General features: G+C 38.2%; 5 protein-coding genes across 5 annotated transcripts; 2 read left to right on the top strand and 3 right to left on the bottom strand. All coding sequences in view use genetic code 12, as the record gives it.

Annotated features, from left to right (window-relative positions):
- Positions 1 to 1,934: 1,934 nt before the first annotated feature.
- ACS1 (acetate--CoA ligase 1) lies at positions 1,935 to 3,983 on the top strand (the record flags this gene model as incomplete). The annotated part of the gene is made up of 1 exon (XM_049325093.1): positions 1,935 to 3,983. The coding sequence occupies one exon, from the start codon at positions 1,935 to 1,937 to the stop codon at positions 3,981 to 3,983; it is 2,049 nt and encodes a 682-aa protein (XP_049179193.1).
- Positions 3,984 to 4,305: 322 nt separating this feature from the next.
- KGF56_003729 (SPT23) lies at positions 4,306 to 9,748 on the bottom strand (the record flags this gene model as incomplete). Its single annotated transcript, XM_049325092.1, has 2 exons — positions 4,306 to 5,252; positions 5,608 to 9,748. The coding sequence occupies 2 exons, from the start codon at positions 9,746 to 9,748 to the stop codon at positions 4,306 to 4,308; spliced, it is 5,088 nt and encodes a 1,695-aa protein (XP_049179192.1).
- A 2,114-nt stretch (positions 9,749 to 11,862) lies between these two features.
- On the top strand, positions 11,863 to 14,185 carry SLR1 (Slr1p; the record flags this gene model as incomplete). Its single annotated transcript, XM_049325091.1, has 3 exons — positions 11,863 to 11,895; positions 12,321 to 12,388; positions 13,384 to 14,185. The coding sequence occupies 3 exons, from the start codon at positions 11,863 to 11,865 to the stop codon at positions 14,183 to 14,185; spliced, it is 903 nt and encodes a 300-aa protein (XP_049179191.1).
- Positions 14,186 to 14,352: 167 nt separating this feature from the next.
- KGF56_003727 (uncharacterized protein) lies at positions 14,353 to 16,185 on the bottom strand (the record flags this gene model as incomplete). The annotated part of the gene is made up of 1 exon (XM_049325090.1): positions 14,353 to 16,185. One exon carries the CDS (start codon positions 16,183 to 16,185, stop codon positions 14,353 to 14,355), a length of 1,833 nt encoding a protein of 610 aa, XP_049179190.1.
- A 724-nt stretch (positions 16,186 to 16,909) lies between these two features.
- On the bottom strand, positions 16,910 to 21,370 carry KGF56_003726 (KIP2; the record flags this gene model as incomplete). The annotated part of the gene is made up of 2 exons (XM_049325089.1): positions 16,910 to 19,097; positions 19,872 to 21,370. The coding sequence occupies 2 exons, from the start codon at positions 21,368 to 21,370 to the stop codon at positions 16,910 to 16,912; spliced, it is 3,687 nt and encodes a 1,228-aa protein (XP_049179189.1).
- Positions 21,371 to 21,446: the final 76 nt, after the last annotated feature.

The following is a 21,446-nucleotide window of genomic DNA, read 5'->3' as shown; positions in this document are numbered from 1 at the left end:
TCACCACTTACTCTCATTACCACTCACACACCACTTTATCATTCGTCTCCACCACTTATTCCTTCCGGCTTTTCGGAGTTTTCCTACCAATTTATTTTCTTTTTTTCTTTTTTTTCTTCACTATTATTATTTTTATTTGAAACTCCGAAAATGAAAGTGTCAGAATTTCTTGGGATTTTGATTGAGTTTCTTGCCGAGGGTAATGTAATTGAACTAGCGAGTAAAGCGAGGTAGTTAGTAGTAGAGAACTAGAAAAGTAGAGATCTAGTGGAGCAGTGGAGAACCAGTAGAGCAGTAGCCAAGGCAAAGGTAACATCTATTTACAAAGCTACAAAGTGCTGCTCCACTAGAAGAGATGCATTAGTGAAAAAGAGATGGCACTAGAATGAAACTGTTAATTTCAATCTGTCAATAAAGGGTCAAAAGTTGAGAAATCTTTACCCCACAAAATCATAACCAAGGAACATCTTTAATAGCAGCGCGGAAAGCATTAAAAGGCGTCAAACGTATATAATTACTATTACATTAGATTTTCTCAAAGCAACGCCTGGAAAATAAACTTTGCAAAATAATCTTGAATCAAGCAAATCAATAATCATTTAGTCAATTTCTAATTAAAACATGGTAATTTTGTTTTTGGGAGGTAGAGACTTTAACAAAGTCACAAAAGTATGATATGGATCTGACCAAAACAAATAAAAAAATAAACCCGTTTCAAGACTCTTGATAAAAGTGGCCCTTTTTTTACAGGTAATTTTTCTATTAAATTTTTGTGGGGTTTTTGTCGTCTCATTTTTCAAGAAAAATAAAATACTGACACTAACATTATCGAGCGAAGCGAGATAGTGGAATGGTCCTTACTGGCTTGCTATAGCACTATCACACTATCGAGCAGAACGAGATAGTGTTATAACAAGCTAGTATGGATAACAAGCTAGTATGGACTATTAGTATTGACTGTTAGTATGGACTATTCCACTATCTCGCTCTGCTCGATAGTGGAATAGCGATTGTGTTTTTGCGTCATCGAAATTCAAAGTAAAACAATAAGATCTTTCTTTTAAGCCCAACATTTGAGTTTCAATAATGACGATGACATGTTTGGACACAAAATTGATACATGATATTACCGCTGGGTTTTTCACTCGAGTGGTGCAGATTGCCGGACTTGGCACCTCACCCACAAACCACCACAATTACTATATTTGTGTTTACCCACATTAGTTTACACTAATTGTCATGTGTAGTAATTGTATGTAGTATAGAAATGTGGTATATAGAAATGTGGTATACAGAAATGTGGTATACAACATATGTGGTATGACATATGTGGTATGTGGTATATGCATATGTGGTATGTGGTATATGGTATATGGTATATAATACATGGTATATGATACATGGTATGATACATGGTATATCAATATTTACCCATCTTCTCCTCTCCTTCTTCAGCCTTATTACTACAAAGAGTTTTTTTTTACTAAAAAGGTCTAATTTTTTTTAAATGTTGCATCATAGATACATCTTCAATAGCAATTCTTTCTTCTTGGTGTAAGAACCACCTCTCCTCCTCCTCACCCCTAATAGCTTAATTAACTTACCAGCTATTGGCTAATTATACTGTTACCTTTATTACATATTTCCTGTTGGCTAATTTCCTGTTGGTTAATCTCCTAATTTCTGAAATCTGGGGTTTTGTTTTCCCTAATAATAATTTTTGTTGGTGCATTGGAAATTTTTTTTTTTTGTTGTTCTTCTTATACGGAGAGAGAATATAAAAGGGTAATAATTTTCCAATAACTTTTTCTAAACTTCTTTTTCAAACCCCCCCTCCCCCATTCATTTCCCTTCTTTTCCTTCCCTCCCTCCTTTCTCCTTTCTTCCTGATACTAGGAAGTAGTTTCTCTAAATACTTGAAGCAAAAAAAAAAAATGCCTGAGGCTCTTAACGGAAAACACGCACATGTCTTTATTGGGCATGAAGGTATGCATCTACCCCCTAAAGGGTTTTTTGAACGGTGTCCCGCTAATCAAGAACCCAACTTGAAGAATTTCCAAACATATGAAACGTTGTATAACCAGTCTATTGAGAATCCTAGTGAGTTTTGGTCAAACCAGGCTAGAGAAAATTTGAGCTGGTACAAGGAGTTTGATTTGGCGAGATTTCCTTCAGACCCAAAAAACGATTTCAAAAATGGAGATTTGCCTGCTTGGTTTATCAATGGTGAGTTGAATGCCTGCTACAATGCCGTTGATCGATGGGCTATGAAAAACCCCGATAAACCAGCAATTATTTATGAAGCTGATGAAGTCAATCAAGGTAGAATTATCACTTATGGAGAATTATTGAAGCAAGTTTCTAAACTATCTCAAACTTTGGTCAAGTTGGGTGTCAAAAAGGGTGACTCGGTTGCAGTTTATTTGCCAATGATTCCAGAAGCAATTGTTGCTTTGTTGGCAATTGTTCGTATTGGTGCTATGCACTCTGTGGTGTTTGCTGGATTTTCAAGTGCTTCACTTAGAGATCGGATCTTGGATGCTGATTCAAGAATCGTTATCACTGCTGACGAGTCAAAACGTGGTGGTAAAACAATTGAAACAAAAAAAATTGTCGATGATGCTTTAGAAGAATGCCCCAATGTGCGTAATGTTATTGTTGTGAAGAGAACCGGTAATGTTCATGTACCATTTAACAATAAAAATGGTAGAGATTTGTGGTGGCACGAAGAAATGGTTAAAAATGGTTGTTACTACCCTCCAACACCAATGAATTCCGAGGATCCTTTATTCTTGTTGTATACTTCGGGCTCAACAGGAAAACCAAAAGGTGTTCAACATACAACTGCCGGCTACTTGTTGGGTGCAATGTTGACCACAAAATATGTATTTGATGTACACCAAGATGATATTTTGTTCACAGCTGGAGATATTGGCTGGATTACTGGTCACACTTATTGTGTTTATGGACCATTGTTAAATGGAGCAACAACTGTTGTATTTGAAGGTACTCCGGCATACCCTAATTTCTCGAGATATTGGGAAATTGTTGACAAGTACAAGGTTAATCAATTTTACGTGGCTCCAACGGCTTTGAGGTTATTGAAAAGAGCAGGTACAAAGTTTGTTGAACCTTATGATTTGAGCTCGCTTCGTGTTCTTGGCTCTGTTGGTGAACCAATTGCAGCTGAAGTATGGCATTGGTATAATGATAATGTCGGTCGTGGTAAAGCCCATATTGTTGATACTTATTGGCAAACCGAATCAGGGTCACATTTATTAACCCCATTGGCTGGTATAACACCAACAAAACCTGGTTCTGCCTCGTTGCCATTTTTCGGAGTTGAGCCAAAAATATTGGATCCAACAACAGGCGAGGAATTGAAGAACAATGACGTTGAGGGAGTTTTGGCTATAAAACAATCGTGGCCTTCAATTACAAGAGGTATATATAATGACTATAATCGGTTCATTGATACATATTTGGCACCTTATCCAGACCATTATTTCACTGGGGATGGAGCAACAAGAGATGAAGATGGATTTTACTGGATATTGGGTAGAGTAGATGACGTTGTTAATGTTTCAGGTCACAGATTGTCTACAGCAGAGATTGAAGCTGCATTAATCGAACATCCATTGGTTGCTGAAAGTGCAGTTGTTGGTTATGCAGATGATTTGACCGGCCAAGCAGTTGCCGCTTATGTTGCTTTGAAGAAGGATAAAATGGATTCATCCAATGATTTGGATATCATCAAAAAGGATTTGATTTTAACTGTACGTAAAGAAATTGGACCTTTTGCCGCACCAAAATTAATCTTGTTGATTGATGATTTACCAAAGACAAGGTCTGGAAAAATCATGAGACGTATTTTGAGAAAAGTGTTGGCTGGTGAAGAAGATCAATTGGGAGACATTTCAACATTATCTAATCCACAAGTTGTTGAACAGATAATTGATATTGTTCATAAAAGTAAAAAGTAGAATACAACTGGATAGAGAAGTGATAAAAAAGAGTGGGTTGAATAGAAAAGGAAAAACGAAAATGAAGAAAAATTTATAAAAAAATACTGCAAAGAACTAGTTATGTTATTTATATAAAAATTAAGAATAAAGGATAGTTATGTTATTTATACAAAATTAAGAATAAAGGATAGCTATGCTATAAGAATAAAGGACAGCTATGTCATCAGAATAAAGGATAGTTATGCTATCAGAATAAAGGATAGCTATGCTATTTATATTGATACAAGATACGTTTGGACTAGGAGGGGGAAGGGTATATAGTGTTTCTTCGGTGGCGACTCTAACTGTTCTTCTCTTGGTATAATTTCTTCTCCTTCTCTCTCCTTTTGTCGAACTCAACTATGCCAGCAACCAAACTAGTTGGATCAGGCTTTGCCGCAATCACATCGGGGGCCAATCCATTTTCTACTAGGTATTCCTCAGTAGTTGGTCCAATACAAGCCAACTTAAAACCACCACCACCATTGTCATTCTTTTTCAAATATTGAACAATGTCCTTTGTACCCTGCGGACTAAAAAACACAATCCATCCAAGCTCCTTTTCCCCGTGCCCGCTTTCCACACTGATCAAATTTTCAAATCTTTTGATAATATCATTTCTTTCCATAGTCTTATAAATGACAAACTCTTCAAACTGACGAAAGCCGCCACCATTCTCACCAGCTAGTCGTTTCGGTATAATATCTTTCCTGATTTCGCCAGTGAAAAAGACAATTTTCTCACCATTGTCGACTTCACTGAGTATCAACTCTGCTAGTTTCATTCCGTTCCCAGCACTTTCGCCTCCCCTAACATTATTAAAACCTTGCTTTTGTAGTATCTTAAACGTAGCAGGCCCCACAGTATACCCCACTTTACCTAATATTTTCTTCACAGCGTCTTCATCATTAATTTCATCAATACATTCCTGGAACATTTCAACTGCTCGTTGCGAAGTAATTATAAAATAACCCACTTCATTAAGAAAATGCGGCGAAGTGAGAAACTTCTTGGTTAATGACTTATCTCTATGTGTATGCGTTAGCAACGGAACAAATTGGGGGGTGTAAGCATGATCCAATTGAGATTGGAAAAGTTTGGCATATGGGTCAATCGGTATACTTGGGTTTTTTAATAAAATTACTAAAGAATTAGATTGATAGTGCTGGTGCTGGTGCTCATGCTCATGCTCCCGATGATGCATAGTCGAGTCTGTGGCACTCATTGGAGACTCACTGGGCATTAGTCCTCAAAATAGGCGTACCTTAAACCCTGATCAGATAATGCAATGTGCCATATCCACTCATCATCTAACAAATAAAAATCAAAGAATTACAAATGTGAAAAAAAAATTAAAGAAATTTCATTAAAAAGAAACCATACACTGTATAAAAGAAAAAATTAAAATATAAAGTGGCCTAACCTTTGTTAGTTCATTTGTTTTGTGGGTCCGTCCCATTCCTCCGTTATCTTTGTTCGTTTGCTATAAAGATTCGTCAAGATTCTCTAAACCTAGTAGCAGTAACTGCACGCGTTGTAGCAAAAACTTTGCCAATTCGTTCATTTCCTCCAAGCATAATGCGTCCAAGTACATCTCTCATACTTACCTTGACATTCTCAATCGTTTTGAAATTATACCCCATAACATAAATCATAAAAAATAGTGCAACAAGCAGCACGAGAATAGGAATCCAAAAGAATACCAACATTTTGTCGTGCAACACGGATTTTTGTGATTGGTTGATGTACGAAATGACCATGTCTATTGAAGAGTCGGAAGTTGCACCAGCATCAATATCCTGATCAGTGGAAGAAGAAGTAACTGCTGTAGTGTTGGCGGTGGTAGCGGCGACGGCGACGGCGGCTGTGTTGGCAGTAGACTCTCTGGTATGTAATTCCGCCGATGATGAACCTATTGTTTCCTCTCCAATTACGCCCATTTCTTTCACCAACGTTTCGGAACTCTTGGGTATATTCATCAATTGTTCAAACTCACTTTTAGGTTTAGCAGTAGCTGAAGAAGGTCCAAATGGGAACAAATCATCATAAGTGGGCAAATTATCACTCTCGTCATCCTTATTAAACACATTCTTGACTTTTTGCCACAATCCAGGAGATGAAGGTGCCTTGATTGAAGGGATAAAAGTCTCTTGTATTTCAGTAGCATCACCATCATCACTTTGGTCTTGTGTACTGTGCTCTATGGAGGTTGCCCTTAGCATATCCTCTCTTTTATCTAAAACACCAATCTTTCTGCCTTCTTTTCTTATTTCATTATCATCGTCATCATCGTCATCATCATCATCATCGTCATCGTCATCATCGCAATAATCTGCTTCCTCTTCATCATAATCATCTTCGGATTCGAATTCAGAATCAGCAAAGTCAGAAATATAGTTCCGATCATCATCAGTCCATAACCTGTTATCACCATTGCCATAATTGTTCAGATTATTGATCGCCATATCTCTATGCAACTCTTCATTAGCAACCATTTTTGAAATATGCCTTCCACCGCTATTGTTATTATCGAACATGCTATTCAATGAGTCAAACGACATAATTTTCCTCATGCTGTCTTCCTCCTCTTTTCCTCCTCCACCACCCTCTTCTTCTTCTTCTTCTTCTTCTTCTTCTTCCTTCTCCTTTTCCCGATGATCAACTATCGATGAGGCAATGCTCTCCTCTTCCAATACTCCAAACATATCGATTACATTCAAATCACAATAATCCTTGATATATAAATCATTCAGCAACTTTTGATTCCAGTTTGATTTACAATAATCAATATAAAACTCCATTAATTTCCTGTTACCATTCATCGATGCAAGAAATAGTGGGGTAATACCTTGATTATCTTTGATATCAATCTTACATCCATGAGTTACCAAAAACTTGATTAAATTCGAGTAACTCTTTAGTGTAGACAAATGCAACAACGTTTGACCTTGAGCATTGGCTAGTTGCCAATTGGGTATTATGATAGGACAATTGGGTAAATCAACAAGAGAAAGCAAACGCACAAGTACAGTTTGAATGCTAAGCCCAGAACTAGTCAATTTCACTAATGATTCGTGAGCTGAATTGAACCAATTGGAAACTTCACTGGCATTTGGCGCAGTGCTCGTTGGTGGAGTACTGGAGGTACTCGTACAAGTTCCATTGTTCAATTTATTTCCAGTTTTTCCGTTATTGTCGGTCCCAACAATCCTCCTAGCTATATTTTTTGCATCTTCCAATTTCCCATTCATTTTCAATCCAACAATCTGCAATGCCAACTCTATCAATTGTCGATCTGTATCATCTGTATACGTAAAAATTTGCAGTTGCTGATACGTCGATATAGGCTCAACTTGTTCATTTTCAAAAGAAACTAATACTTGCCCTGGTAGCTGCGCAGGGGGTAAATATGTAATTATTGTGGTCTCAGACCAACAATGTGTAGCAAGTGCTTGATTAGCTCCAAATTTAACAACCAATCCTGGCTTGAAATTGAATCCAAGAAGTGTAATCTCTATACCTCCTCTAATTGGACCCTGTGCAGGAATGATTTTTTGTATTGAAGGAACTTTCTGCTGCTGCTGTTGTATTTGTATTTGTTGCTGCTGCTGCAACTGATGTTGTTGTTGTTGTTGTTGCAATTGATGCTGTAATGGTTGTTGTCCCAGCAAATGGTACGATTGATGCTGTTGAGTGAGTGTAGATAATGGTGACATTGCTTGTAAATTTATTGGTAGTGGTTGTTGCTGTAATTGTTGAAGATGTTGTCGTTGTTGTGATTGCTGCTGCTGCTGCTGCTGCTGCTGCTGCTGTTGTTTAAGCGAAAGAACATTACTTGATGTATTAGTGTCACTATTACTCAAAGGTGAATGACCATTGATACTCCCGTTATACATTGGATTTGATGAGCTATTGTAAGAATCGTCCACAGATAGCTTCTTTCTCTTTATACCACGTCCATTAGATGATTCCAAATCGGTATTTGTATGAATTTCTGAATTCGATTCATCTAAGGAATTTGGAGATAATTGATGAATAAACCCTGTATCGCCACCATTCTTGTCATTTTCTGAATCCGAAGTTGAAAACTTCTTCTTCTTATTGTTGTTGTTATTTGTACTACAGGAGGGATTGCCAACTAATCCTTGGAGATTAACAGACGACCCTCTAACAGAGTTGGGTAATGAATCCTTTGTCAATGGGATGTTCTTCTTTCTATCCATAATCATAATAGTTGACGAAATCTGCTTAGCAACAACCTCACCTTTATTATTCTTTAATACAATCAATAATTTAAATCCCAACAGTTCCTTATGATGTCTACAATAGCAAATGATTCTTGCTGACAATTCAATGGATTTGGAATCCTGATTCAAAATGCCTGTAGGTGGTGGGAAAGAAACGATTTCTTTACAATTGAAAATTATCGCCTTTTTCATCATCTTATCATCTAACCAGCTAGTGGAGTTATTCTTTATGGAGTTCTTCTTTGATGAAACTGTTGACGGAGTGGTAGCCGTCGTGGTATTGGTGTTCACGGGAGAGATGCTGGCGGCATAATTTGGTTCATCAATTTCACTTCCTGCTGCTTTACCACGCGATGCTCTTTTCTGTTCCCTTCTAATACACCTTGAACAGATATTACATGACTTTTTTAAATCAGATGTCAACACATAAGCATCCAAGTATAATAAATTTTCCTTCAATTTTGGATTCAAAGTTTCCATCGGCTCGGATAAGCAGAATTTATTCTTCGAAATAAGATCTTGAGGTACATACAATAAATGGTATTCATTAGGTGCAGGACTTAGGGTGATTTCGCATTTGATTTGAGTTTCCACTCGTGAATGGCTTGGTAATCCTGTCAATGTTAGTTGATGAGGTAGCTTCTTCATAACTTCTGGGGAAAAATCCAAGTATGAACTATCGAGAACAGCAACACTTTGGGGCACTGCGTTCATTCTGTGACTTCCAAATTTCAATTTACTCAATTCTTCTCGTATGAACTCGTAATCAGATAGTTGTGAGGGGACAGCAGTTAAAGAGGGCAATGGCCTTGAATCTGGGGATGTTATGGAATTAGGGCTGTTGAAACTTGAGCCAAGCAACGAACTTTGATATGGATTTTTTTGTGAATTAAAGGAGTTGCTGTCAAATGGAAACTGCAAAGGTTGTTGCTGCTGTTGCTGTTGCTGCTGTTGCTGCTGCTGAGGCAAATGTGGAAAACTTGAATTATAATTAGAATCTTGGGGTAAATTCAAACACAAGTAATCGGTCTCATTTGGTGAAATCTCTTCGCTTCCATTATTATTATTGTTGTTGTTGCTGTTGCTGTTGTTGCTGTTGTTGTTGCTACTGCTGCTGCCGCTGCTGCTGTTGTTTGTAGCTGCTGAGTTTTGAAACAGCTCAAAATCATTCATACCATCGAGAGAGTTATCAGTATTGCCATTATTGTATTCATTACTAGTATTAGTCAAGGCGTACAAGGAAGTTAGCAAGTTATTTTGATCCTGCTCCTGTTCGTCTTGCTGTGTACTTTTATTTAGGGGATTTGGTGTATTGCTCCTCATGGAGTCATATACTCTTTGATCCAAAAACTCATCTAGTATATCATGTTCCTCTTCCAGAAACTTATTTTCGAAATCGACAATATTGGAAGGGGTTTTATGGAGATTTGACTCTGTATCTTCAAAGCTAGCTAGGAAATTATGAGACATGGGCTCTGCTTTAACAGCAAACGTCATAGCTCAAGATGTGATCAGCTCAAGATGTGATCAGCTCAAGATGTGATCAGCTCAAGATACGTGTATCTAATCCAGATGCAATCAGCTCAAGATGCGTGTACCTTACTCCAAATGCAATCAGGTGACTCAAAATGGATATTCAATTCTGTCGAAAAGCCCAACAAAAGCGTAAAAACCAAAGCAAAATATTAAGCACAACTTATACTATACTCCACTTAATCTAACCTAGTCCTATCCTTTAGCGTTACTGTCCAACAATGTGTGCTGGTGGCAATGCTTACTGGTTGTGAAGTTGATGATGCCAAAGAAAAAAAAAAAATTCAAATTGATTTTTTCTTTCCCTATGTCGTATTTTCCATTGTCTCTTTTTTTTGCGACAAAATACGAAAATCGGTGATGTCTTTTAAAGAGTCAATTGTATTGATAGATTTGGTTGACTAGACGAGCAGAGCGAGTCTAGTTGATAGAGTATATTGAAGTAGATAGGATTATTGTGTTGGTGTAATAAAGTGAGAGTAGATAGTTTAGCTTGGTGATGTGGTTTAGCTTGGTGAGGTGGATTTAAAAGTAGATGGGTTTTTGTTGCAAGATCATAAATAAAGGTTTATAGAATATTGTTGTAACAGTTTGGCTATCTAATAGTTGTAAGTTTTCATGTTATAGAAATGACGTGTTATTAAGATAATGATGGTTAGTATTGGTCACGTGATTAGGAGACTAAACGAGTAGACGACTAGACGAGCAACACTATCGAACAGAGCGAGAGAAGTGTTGCTCCACTATCGAGCAGAGCGAGATAGTGTCGATAGTGTTGAAAGTGTTGCTACTAAGTGCTGCTCCACTATCGAGTAGAGCGAGATAGTGTCGATAGTGTTGAAAGTGTTGCTACTAAGTGCTGCTCCACTATAGAGCAGAGCGAGATAATGTTGATAGTGTCGATAGTGTCGAAAGTGTTGCTACTAAGTGCTGCTCCACTATCGAGTAGAGCGAGATAGTGTCGATAGTGTTGAAAGTGTTGCTACTAAGTTCTGCTCCACTATCTCGCTTTGCTCGATAGTTGAGACAAGTGTAGAGCGAGTTTAATGGAGTAGACACTGTTAATAGTCTATGTTCAGTGCTGCTCCACTATCTCGCCTAGCCTAACCACGTCAGTGATGGTGCCACTTAGTGTACTCCACTATCAAACAGATTTCTAAAGAAAATATTAATATATGAAAACTATATATTGATAACTATAATAAAATAGTTTTATATCAACAACTATATTTATGCATTAACTCTATACTATGCATTAATGACTATACCTCTATAACTATGCATTATAACTATATATTTATAATTCTATATTGATACAGTATAACAATAGCTATATAACAATAGCTATATAATAATATTTATATGTTAAAAACTTTATATTGATAATTATAATCTAATATGTAATATTGACCGACACTATCGACCAAAGCGAGAAAGTGGAGCAGCATTGACTAATGACACAGGACTCTATTGTAGATACCTAGGGCTGTGCCCTGGGTAACCGACACTATCGAGTGAAGCGAGATAGTGGGGCAGCATTGACCGACACTATTGAACCTGTGTATATTTTAGAAAGTATGCATATACGTTATATGTAGTCCGACACTATCGAACAAAGCGAGATAGTGGGGCAGCACAGAACATAGACTATTAACAGTGTCTACTCCATTAAACTCGCTCTACACTTGTCTCAACTATCGAGCAAAGCGAGATAGTGGAGCAGCACTGTTTACATAAACATTGTTAACCGTCTCTACTCCATTGACTAAACTCCCTCTTATCTACGCTTGTCTGCGACACTATCGAGCGGAGCGAGATAGTGGAGCATACTGACATTATCTCGCTTTGCTCGATAGTGGAGTAACACTTTGTAGCTTGTTACAACACTATCGAGCAGAGCGAGATAGTGTTGCTCGATAGTGTTGTTCGATAGTAGAGCAACACTGTGTAGCTTGTTACAACACTATCGAGCAGAGCGAGATAGTGTTGCTCGATAGTGTTGCTCGATAGTGTTGCTCCTGTGTCTACTCCATCGACTAGACTCGCTCTTATCTACTCTTTTCTAGTCGGTATCAACCATGTCTATTCCATTGACTAGACTCGCTCTGCTCGTCTAGTAGCTCTACTCGTCTAGTAGCTCTACTCGCCTAGTCGCTATCACATCACGTGCACATTCGCACTTCTTCTATCAAGTAACATTCAGTAGCTCTTGGTCGAAACCCCATTTGATTCCATCCGCACACAGGTTTGCTTCATAGTATGATTAGTCATTATACTCCACCATCTCGCTTCGCTCAATAGCGGAGCACCATAGATGTCATCGACACCATCGACACTATCTCGCTTCGCTCGATAGTGTCACTCGATAGTGTTCCTCTAAAGGTAGTGTGAATGTTCCCAAAAACTTAATTTTTTTTTTTCCATTTTTCCGAAAACAAAATTGGAAAAATTTAACCCATTCATTGCTCCTTTCCTTCCTTTCCTTCCTTTCCTTCCCCTTTAACCTTGCTGGTTGTAGTAACTGAGAATGCCAAAGAATACATTGTATGTTACTGGATTCTCAAGAGATTCAAAAGCCGCGGATTTGGCTCCTGAGTTTGAAAAGTATGTATAATTCAAAGTTTGAAAGTCTATCATTTAGGTCATTCAAATTTACAAATCCATCATCACAAACATATATTCAATATCCAAGATTCAAGGAGATACAGATGAAATGAGATGATAATATGATGATTGCTAAGGATGTTTATGACTTTTCTTTTCAGTCTTTTTTTTTTTTTTATTTTTTTTTTTGGTTAAAGCGTAAGCCTTGATTCATATATTTGAAACCATTTGTCAAAGATGACCCGTTTACAACTCAAATGAACCTGTTTACAACTCGAATGAACCTGTTTACAATGCAATTTCGTTGTTCCTCATACATTGTCAGTTTCCTTTCTGTCAGTTTCCAATAGGTCCATCAGTTTGATTCCTCCTTTTTTATCAGTATGATCTCCCTCCCTCCTTCCTTCCTTCCTTCCTTCCATCCTATTTGGACATTTCAACTCATGACTTTTCAATTTTTATGCCGAATTTGCTTTGCCAGCATTTTGTCATTCAAATAATGACTTTTCAAAATCTGCCTTGCCATCATTTTGTTCTAGCAGGTTCAATTTAACCCCCGCCCCTTTCCCATGTCAGTCGTGTCGTCCTCCTCAATCAAGCCAACAAGTTGCATCTTCATGATCCTCCCCTTCACCTCCCCTTTTCCACCTTCAATGCTTCTTCCTTCATGCACCCTTTTTTTTTCTCCATTTCATCATGACCCCAATTCCCCAGTTTCCCAATTACTTCCGCCCCCTCCCCTCCATTTTTCATTCTCTACTCATTCTATTTCTATAACTTCTATTATCAAACTTTTTTACTTACCAAAAAAAATAGCTTTATCCAGCAACATTGAATATCAATCCAATCAAAATCATTCATTCATCCACTCCCCTTAGAAAGAATCATTCAATAAAGAAAAAGAAAAAACATGTATATATTTCATAATCATTTTCAATTGCTCACTCAAAGAATCAGCTCAACTAACAAAATTTCATCTTCCTTTTTCAAATCAGATATGGAGAATTAGTAAGATTAGACATTCCACCACCAAGAACGACAGATGGTGAAAAATATGCATTTGTAGAGTTTAAAGATGCTGAAAGTTGTGAACGTGCTTTGGATTTAGATGGTAAACAAGCACCGTTTACGATAGCAAGTGGATTGGTTGTACAAGTGGCCAGATCCGATCCTTATAGTGTTAGATCATCATATGGTGGACCAAGAGGTGGATATAGAGGTAGAGGCGGTGGCTATGGCGGTAGTTATGGTGATCGTGACGGATATGGTGGCTATGGCGGTCGTGGAGATGGTTACGGAAGAGGTGGCGGGTACGGAGGCAGTAGAGGTGGATATGGAGGTGGAAGGAATGGCGATTATAGAGGTGGACCTCGTGGTGATGACGGGTACGGGCCACCGCCACTGCGTACAGGATATGGAGGATATTCCCGTGGCGGTCGTGGTGGTGGTTACGACGATGGTTATCCCCCTAGAAGAGAAGGTTATGCTCGTGGTGGTGCTCCTCGTGGTGGGTATGGAGATTTCAGAGGAAGCGGCCGTGAAAGTGGTTCAGGAAGCAGTTGGTATGAAAGAGGTAGAGACGGTGCAGGAAGAGGAGGAGAAGGACGTGAGCGAGAACGTGAACGTGAACGCGAACGCGAACGCGACTATGAACACGGTGGACACATTGCTGGTGCAAATAACAGTGATCGCGAGCGTGAGCGCGATCTTGATCATGATCGTAATACAAGATATAGTAGATCGCCTTCGAGGTCTCCTGTGAGAAGAGAAAGATCAAGGTCTCCTGAGAGATTTTGAACAAAATAAGGAGGCAAGTGTTGGAGATGTTTTATTATTATCTTTGTGAACAGTATAGTTTGTGATTTTGTTATATAAAGCATCTACTCATACGAAAAAGGAACATTCAAATATTGTTGGATCATATCTAAGCAAACCTCTACAATTCTTTTCTCTCCCTATCATATTCAAATAGTAATTCCGGCAATTCCATTACCCCACATGCCCAACCCACCCATCCTACTTATACTCGTTCCGTGACTTCCAAATCCAGGGGTTGCATTTGATTTCCCACTATTTCTAATGTTAACCTCTCTCATTGTAGTCAAAATCACAGTCAATACCATTGTATCTGTATCTACAGAAAACGTACTGTTAACATCCAGTATCGATAATGCGTCCAGCGCATTATTGGAGTTGTTTGATAATATTGGATCAACTTGTGAATTTTGGCCTTGAATATCCTGGTACAAATCAATTTTACCAATCTCAGTATATTTTTTAGGTAGATTGAACATATCATTTGATAAATACATTGAAGAGTCCTTATAGATTCCAAATGGGGGTAAGTCAAATGGTATGGGTCCTTGCTTACTTGACTCTGGAGGATAATTGGGTCCAGATCTTGTGTATGCAAAATCATTCGTTTTCAGAGGCACGGGGTTAATGAAGCACGATGCATCATTGCAATCAAATTCAACAAGCTTTTCCTTTTTTGCATCTTTTTTCAAATGTAATAATGTTGATGCCGATGTAATTGGTTTATTGTATAGGTCGTCACATAATGAAACTTGATCGTTGTCAAGGATGAATAATTTCATTTGTGGACTATAGTGGCAAATAAGTCCATTCGCCATTGAAGTGCCTATCAATCTGAATCTAGTGTTTTTGTAAAGAAAATCCGTAAGTGGTAGTGAATAAGATTGGAATGAAACAACCTTGAAGCAATGAGGGGTATTAGGCATAAATTCATAAATGAATCTACGGAAATGTCGAAAGTACTTTGAATGAATATGACAATAATCATATAATTCAAATTCCTCAGTTGGTTGATGATTAGCTGTGGCAATATTGATGTTTGCGTTTGTTTGCAGCCTGTCTCCTTGTAAAGATGGTGGAATCTCGCGGTATTTCCTAAACGTTATAAATGGTGAATCCTTTCGAAAAGTAGAAAAGTAAGGAACACTCATTTTAAACAATGGCAATGCCAGCTTTTTGATGCTAGAGTCAACTGAAGATATAACTTTCCCCCTGAGTTTCTTGAACAACTCAAATGATTCCGATGTTGGAAATATAAAAGTATTCGACTTCAACGACATACCATTCACAATCACCAACAGTCTCTTATAATTAAAAGCAGTTAATTTCTTATCCATTATTTTATCGTGTTCGATAGCTTGCTGCTCCAAAGGAATATACTCCTCGTTAAATATGGTAGCTACATCTCCATCGTCAACGTTATCGATATTATATGAATCGTGGAAGGGGAAAAATTGTGCAACAGCAACTTCTCTTGAGACAGAAGCACCTCTTCTAGACCTACTTTGTTCTTCTCTTCTAGACCTACTTTGTTCTTCTCTTCTAGCCACTTCAGTAAGAAGCCACTGACGTATAATGAACGGTAAGTAAAATGCAAAATTATCAACAAATCTGGGCTGGAGCTCATAGCTATCGCTATATTTAGGAATCAAGGTATCTGTTTCCGATAAAACCGTGGAATATTGATCTTCAGCAGTAGCAGCAGCAGCAATATCAATCAGACTTCCTAGCTGTCCCTGTAAAGTGCCACTACCAATTTGACGGCAATTATCCTCAAGTACGTTTGACTCATGTCCAGCTCTTCTCCCAAGAGACTCTGAGTTCGATGGGGAAGAAGAAGAAAATAAAGATGACGATGGAGGTGGTGACGAAATAGAGTTATCGCCTGCTGGCGATGAGCCTGACCTCCCGCTTGAGGCACTCAAATCTTCATTTTTCCTCAGCAAACCAAGCGACGAGGTCAATTTATGTCTTTTGAACATATAGCCCGAGCTCAAGTGGATATTAAACACGGAAAGAAATCACTCGTGGTTATATCCACTGAGGTATATAAATTAACCCTTCCCTTCTGTCCTATCATATAGTCACGTGCCATACCTTAGAAAATGAAAGACGTTAGCTGCCTAATTTTTTTTTTTTTTTTTTTGACATATTTTAACACAAGGTACAGATGAAACGACGCATCTAATTAAGAACAGTGTCACGTGTTTATCACACTGAAGGGGGGTCAGATACTATAAACAGTAAGTGTAGCCGTCATATAGGTGGCTATTAATTCCGTATTCGGAAGGAGTCTCAGCACTATTGAACAGATCGAAATAGTGGAGCAATACTTAGTAGCTGCCCCTCCTTCCCCCCTTTTTGTTCCTTTCGTCCCCACTAGTATAGCCGGGTCTCCCTTAGGAGTCACGTGAACAAAGTAGATATATAGTAGCTTAGGAGGAGGGACCCCCCCCCCCCCCCCCCCCCCCCCCTACCCTGAGTCTACCCTGAATCTACTTTGAGTAATGAGGGTAGGTAGAGAGAGAATAAGAAGGTGCGTAAAGAGAAGGTGAAAAAGTGAGTATCTGCTCCACTATCTCGCTTTGCTCGATAGTGTCCGATAGAGAGACCCCGGATATCGGTTTCCATAGGTTTTACCCAATCTAGAATATAACCGGTTGAGAGGTTTCGGGAGGCACAAACATCATGTACACGTTATCTATTTCACAGAGTTGTTTGATATACGTCGAAACTGCTTTTTTGTTTCTTTGGACTTAGCTTAAAGTCAAACATCATAAGCTCGTGTTCATTCTCCTTATCGGGAGATCTACTACTATTACTACTCTCACTCCGTCGACTTTCCATAACGTTTTTCTTGGTAGAAGTAGTATATTCCCAATCCATTGAGGAATAACTATTTTTCATTGAATTCACTACCGTGCTGGAAGAGTCAACCAACTTTCTCAATCTTGATGTTTTGGTGAAACTGCGTATAATGTGATCTTTGTCCTTAATCATTTCTTTCAACTGCATTATTTCATCTTCTTGTTCTTTTAAAACCTCAAAAAGATCACTGTTTTGACTACTACTCGAATCTAACCTTTGCTGCTGCTGATGCTGCTGCTGCTGTTGTTGTTGTTGTTGTTGTTCTTGTTCTTGTTGTATGAAATTCGTCATATAATGCGTTTTGAGCTGATTTTCGAGGTGAGCAATATATTGCTTGTACTCCTCCAGTTCATGAATAGTTCTTCTGTAAAATTCTTCAATATTAGTCATCAATGTCTGCTGGTTTTCTGTTCCGCAGCCAATGATATCATTAATTGCAGTATCTTTGATAATTATGGTTTCCGTTTTCTGTAAATCAGCTAGTCTTGTTAAATGGTCGACTTTGTCGTTGAGTATTTTATTGGTGGCTTTCAATTCCAGCTCAATTAATGACGACGTTGGTAATTGGGACAGATCCGTAGGTAATGGGGGAGTAATACTACCTGACTTTAGTATCATCAACTCCTGTTTTTGCTGTTCAATTGTATTATACAACTCAATTATCTTTTTCTGCATTTCCACATCATTCCCCATGTCACTTGCCCTGCAAATATTCTTCTCGACATTCATAACAATGTCCTTTGCCCTAGCTGCAAACCTCAACGTCTTGTAGGTTTCTGCAGTGCTGGTTGTACCCCCCATATGAATTGTGCACAATATCAGTACAAGACTCTTCCCACTTAATGCCGGCTGTAACAACCTCGTTAATTTTGAGTCTCTATAACTAATATGAGTATCAACGATACCACACCCTCCTAAACTCGATGCTGAAGATAATTTATTGATAACATTACTCAAAGCAAGCAATGATTTATTGATGTACGAACCTTCTTTTCTTCTTTCTAAACTACTAGAGGCTCTTTCTGAACCAGCTAAATCGCAAAGCGATAATGTTGACCAAATCTCCAAATTTGTATCAAGAATAATCTTTTTCAATTTGATTTGTAAAATTGAATGAGAACGTGATGATCTGGCATTGAAGTCTGTGGCACTGGTTTTTCTATTGGTGTCACCTCGTTTTATAAGCGATAACAACTGATCTTTAGATGTTATCATTGGAGTAGTTAGGCCAATAACCTTGACCCCATGTTCGTGATCATCACGAATTTTCAAATCCGAAACCGCTGTATTTCCAACATCTAATAGATCAATGATTTTTTCGTTATATATCTCGAGATACGATACGTGCATTTCATATCCAACCTTATCACTTTGTTGCTCAACTTTTTCAAATAAATCGTTAATCGCCAATTCAACAAATCCTGTATTGACTGCACTGCTATCCAGTTCATCCCCTTTCATGCTGTATGTCTTGCCTGATCCAGTCATGCCATAAGCAAAAACAGTACCATTATACCCATCCTCTAAAAATTTCTCAACAATGGGTTTACAAGTCTTTAGATACACCTGATAGTTGTTGTTTATCGACAAGTCCAGCGGTGGGAACACATGGTCAAAAGTGAACAATGTTCCATCTACAATATTTGCAATTGTATTGTTGTGTTGGTTGATTATCCAATTTTGAGAAGAGGAATTGTCAGTAAATGTTCTTGGATTAGGTCTGATCGAGACTGCTATTGAACCTGTATATGGTTCCTGCTGCTGTTGCTTAGCAAAATAACCGCCAATACCACTATTTAGAGGCGTGGTTGGTCGACTCATTCCCATTGAAGAGCCAGGTCTTGATCTTGATCTTATTTCAGTCAGTACTTGTTTGAGATTGTGGTTCCTATAGTGCTGCTGTACGGGAGAAGATGTTCTATTAGTAACAGTTGGTCTAGAAGGCGGTCTAAAGCTTGTTCCAAAAGTAGCTGTTCCCGTAGTGTTTGCCCTTACTGGTGTTGAAACAGTCGACATTGACATAGAACTGTGGCCTAACGAAGACCTTGTTCTTAAGGGAGTATGTGACATAAAAGCTAGCTTCTTAATATACTTCAATAAGTGGTGGGGGAAGAGGGTATCGAAAAAGAAAAAAAAAAAAAAAAGGTCTCTAGAAAAGTAGAGGTTTCTTCTATTTGGTAGTTAGGGGGCTTACTACGAATTTCCAATAAAGTTATGGTAATATCCAAATACAATTTGCCATGGCATATTGGTAAAATAAAAATTATTTGAAAATTAATATTGTGACTGAGTGTTTACAATGTTGACCGATTAGGAAGTGTAACAAATTACATACAGAAAGAGGCTGCGAAAAAAAAAAAGAAAAAAAAAGAAAGAAATTTAATCTCATTTCTTAGACGATAAGGTGATACCTAGCATCGACACTATCGAGCGGAGCGAGATAGTGTTGATAGTGTTGGTGGAGTTAGTACTGCTCCACTATCGAGCAGAGCGAGGTAGTCCAGGAAGAGTAGATATAGTCAATAGTGTCGGTGAAGTCAGTACTGCTACACTATCTCGCTGCGCTCGATAGTGTTGAGATAGTGTTATAATAAGCTAGTAAGGATTGCTCCACTATCTCGCTTCGCTCAAAAGTGTCGATAGTGTTGTAACAAGCTACTAAGTGTTGCTCCACTATCTCGCTCCGCTCGATAGTGTCGATAGTGTCGATAATGTCGATAGTTTTTTATAATTTTATTACCAAGCTGAATATACCATCTACAAAATGAAGCATGCCCGATCAGTTATATCCTTACCATACCAGATACTCCAATCCTTATATTTTAAGCTCAATGGACTTCCTATAGTTTCAAACTCGCATTTAGCTCTAATAGCGCTTCTTATATCGTAAAAGAATACACTGAAACTCAATTTTCTTGAAATAACACTCCCAATATCGACTATAGGACCAAATGGTTCAAAATCCTGGCGAATTTGCAGAATTTGCAAATCTTGCGAATAGTGTATCTCAGGCTCAGGGTAAAACATCTTATCACCAGTTCTTATCTTTTTACCCATAACTATTCTTGAAACAATTAAACATCTTCTACATCCATTTGATAAAATCTCGTTGTAAAGTGATTTCGGTAATGTGTAGTACGCCGTAGGTGCTTGTTTTGTTGAATATGAAGGCGGGAAATTGCCATGAGTAAAATTCTCCACATCTTCTCTTGAATTTCCGTCATTGCCACCATCTCCAGCATCTCCTCCTACTGCTCCGTTTTCTTCTCCTACCTCTCCCCCTCCACCACCACCACTTCCTCCTCCTCCTCCTCCTTCTTCTCCTCGATTATTGTCCTTTATATCAAATTCTTGCTCCGACCAATTAACATTCAATCTCACTCCGTTAACTTTAAACAATCCAGTGCTTCGACCAAAATTGTAAAACTGTTTGGCTTGCTGAGGGAAAATGAAATATAGTTCAAGTCGATTATTGGGTAATTTAACTATTTTTTCCAAGGGGCCACCACAAACTTGCTGTAATATAGCCGTTATACTCATTGACTTGTCTATATTTGATAAAACAATGCATCTTCTATAAGTATCACTCACCTGTTGTTGCTGGTGATGTTTTCTTCGCCCAAAAACTCGGCCAAATTTTTCATTATAATTGAGTTTATTCTGTTGGTTATTATGGTGACCACCACCTATATTTTCCAAGCTTGGATTTCCTGTCAATGGACATTGCTGCTGCTGCTGCTGTTGCTGTTGATGATGATGGTGGTACAGTAGTTGTTGTTGTTGTTGCTGCTGCTGCTGTTGTTGTTGTTGTTGTTGTTGTTGTATTAATTTATGACAATGTAAATTCCGCTGGTCAAATGCTGCTATCGTAACATTTTTTGGAGTCATCTCAACTGCATCAACAAAGTGGGTGGTAGATGTATTATTACTGGCCAACTCTTTACTTATATTGTGTATCTCTTCCTTTTCACTCAAATTATCTATTTTGCCAAAGGGCCAAGAACAAACTTTCAAGAAATTGGACCGACGACTGGACAAAGAGTTTGAGCCCGTACCACCACCCACAGTATCTGAGCCTCGCGCATTGTGCATTGCTTGAAAGCGGTGATAATCTTGCGAAGCAGCACGAGTGAATGTAAAACTAGGAACTCTTTTAGCTGCTGCTGGTAATTGTTTCGGTGACGTTCTTTTGAATGAATTATCAAGAGTTGAGTTTGAGTTCGAAGGTGTATCTCCTTCGATCAAACCATTGGCGCTATCAACCAAAAAGGACTCGGCATGGATCAAATGTTTTAGCATTGTCTTATCAATAAGCAATCGAAAAGGGGGAAAAATAAAGAAGAAACAAAATTACTTGAATGAACTTGTTAATGGG

The sequence above is a fragment of the Candida oxycetoniae genome, assembly GCF_023343755.2.
Source record: "Candida oxycetoniae strain CBS 10844 chromosome Unknown scaffold39, whole genome shotgun sequence".
Classification (NCBI taxonomy): domain Eukaryota; kingdom Fungi; phylum Ascomycota; class Pichiomycetes; order Serinales; family Debaryomycetaceae; genus Lodderomyces; species Lodderomyces oxycetoniae.
This window is presented reverse-complemented; position numbering and strand designations above follow the sequence as displayed.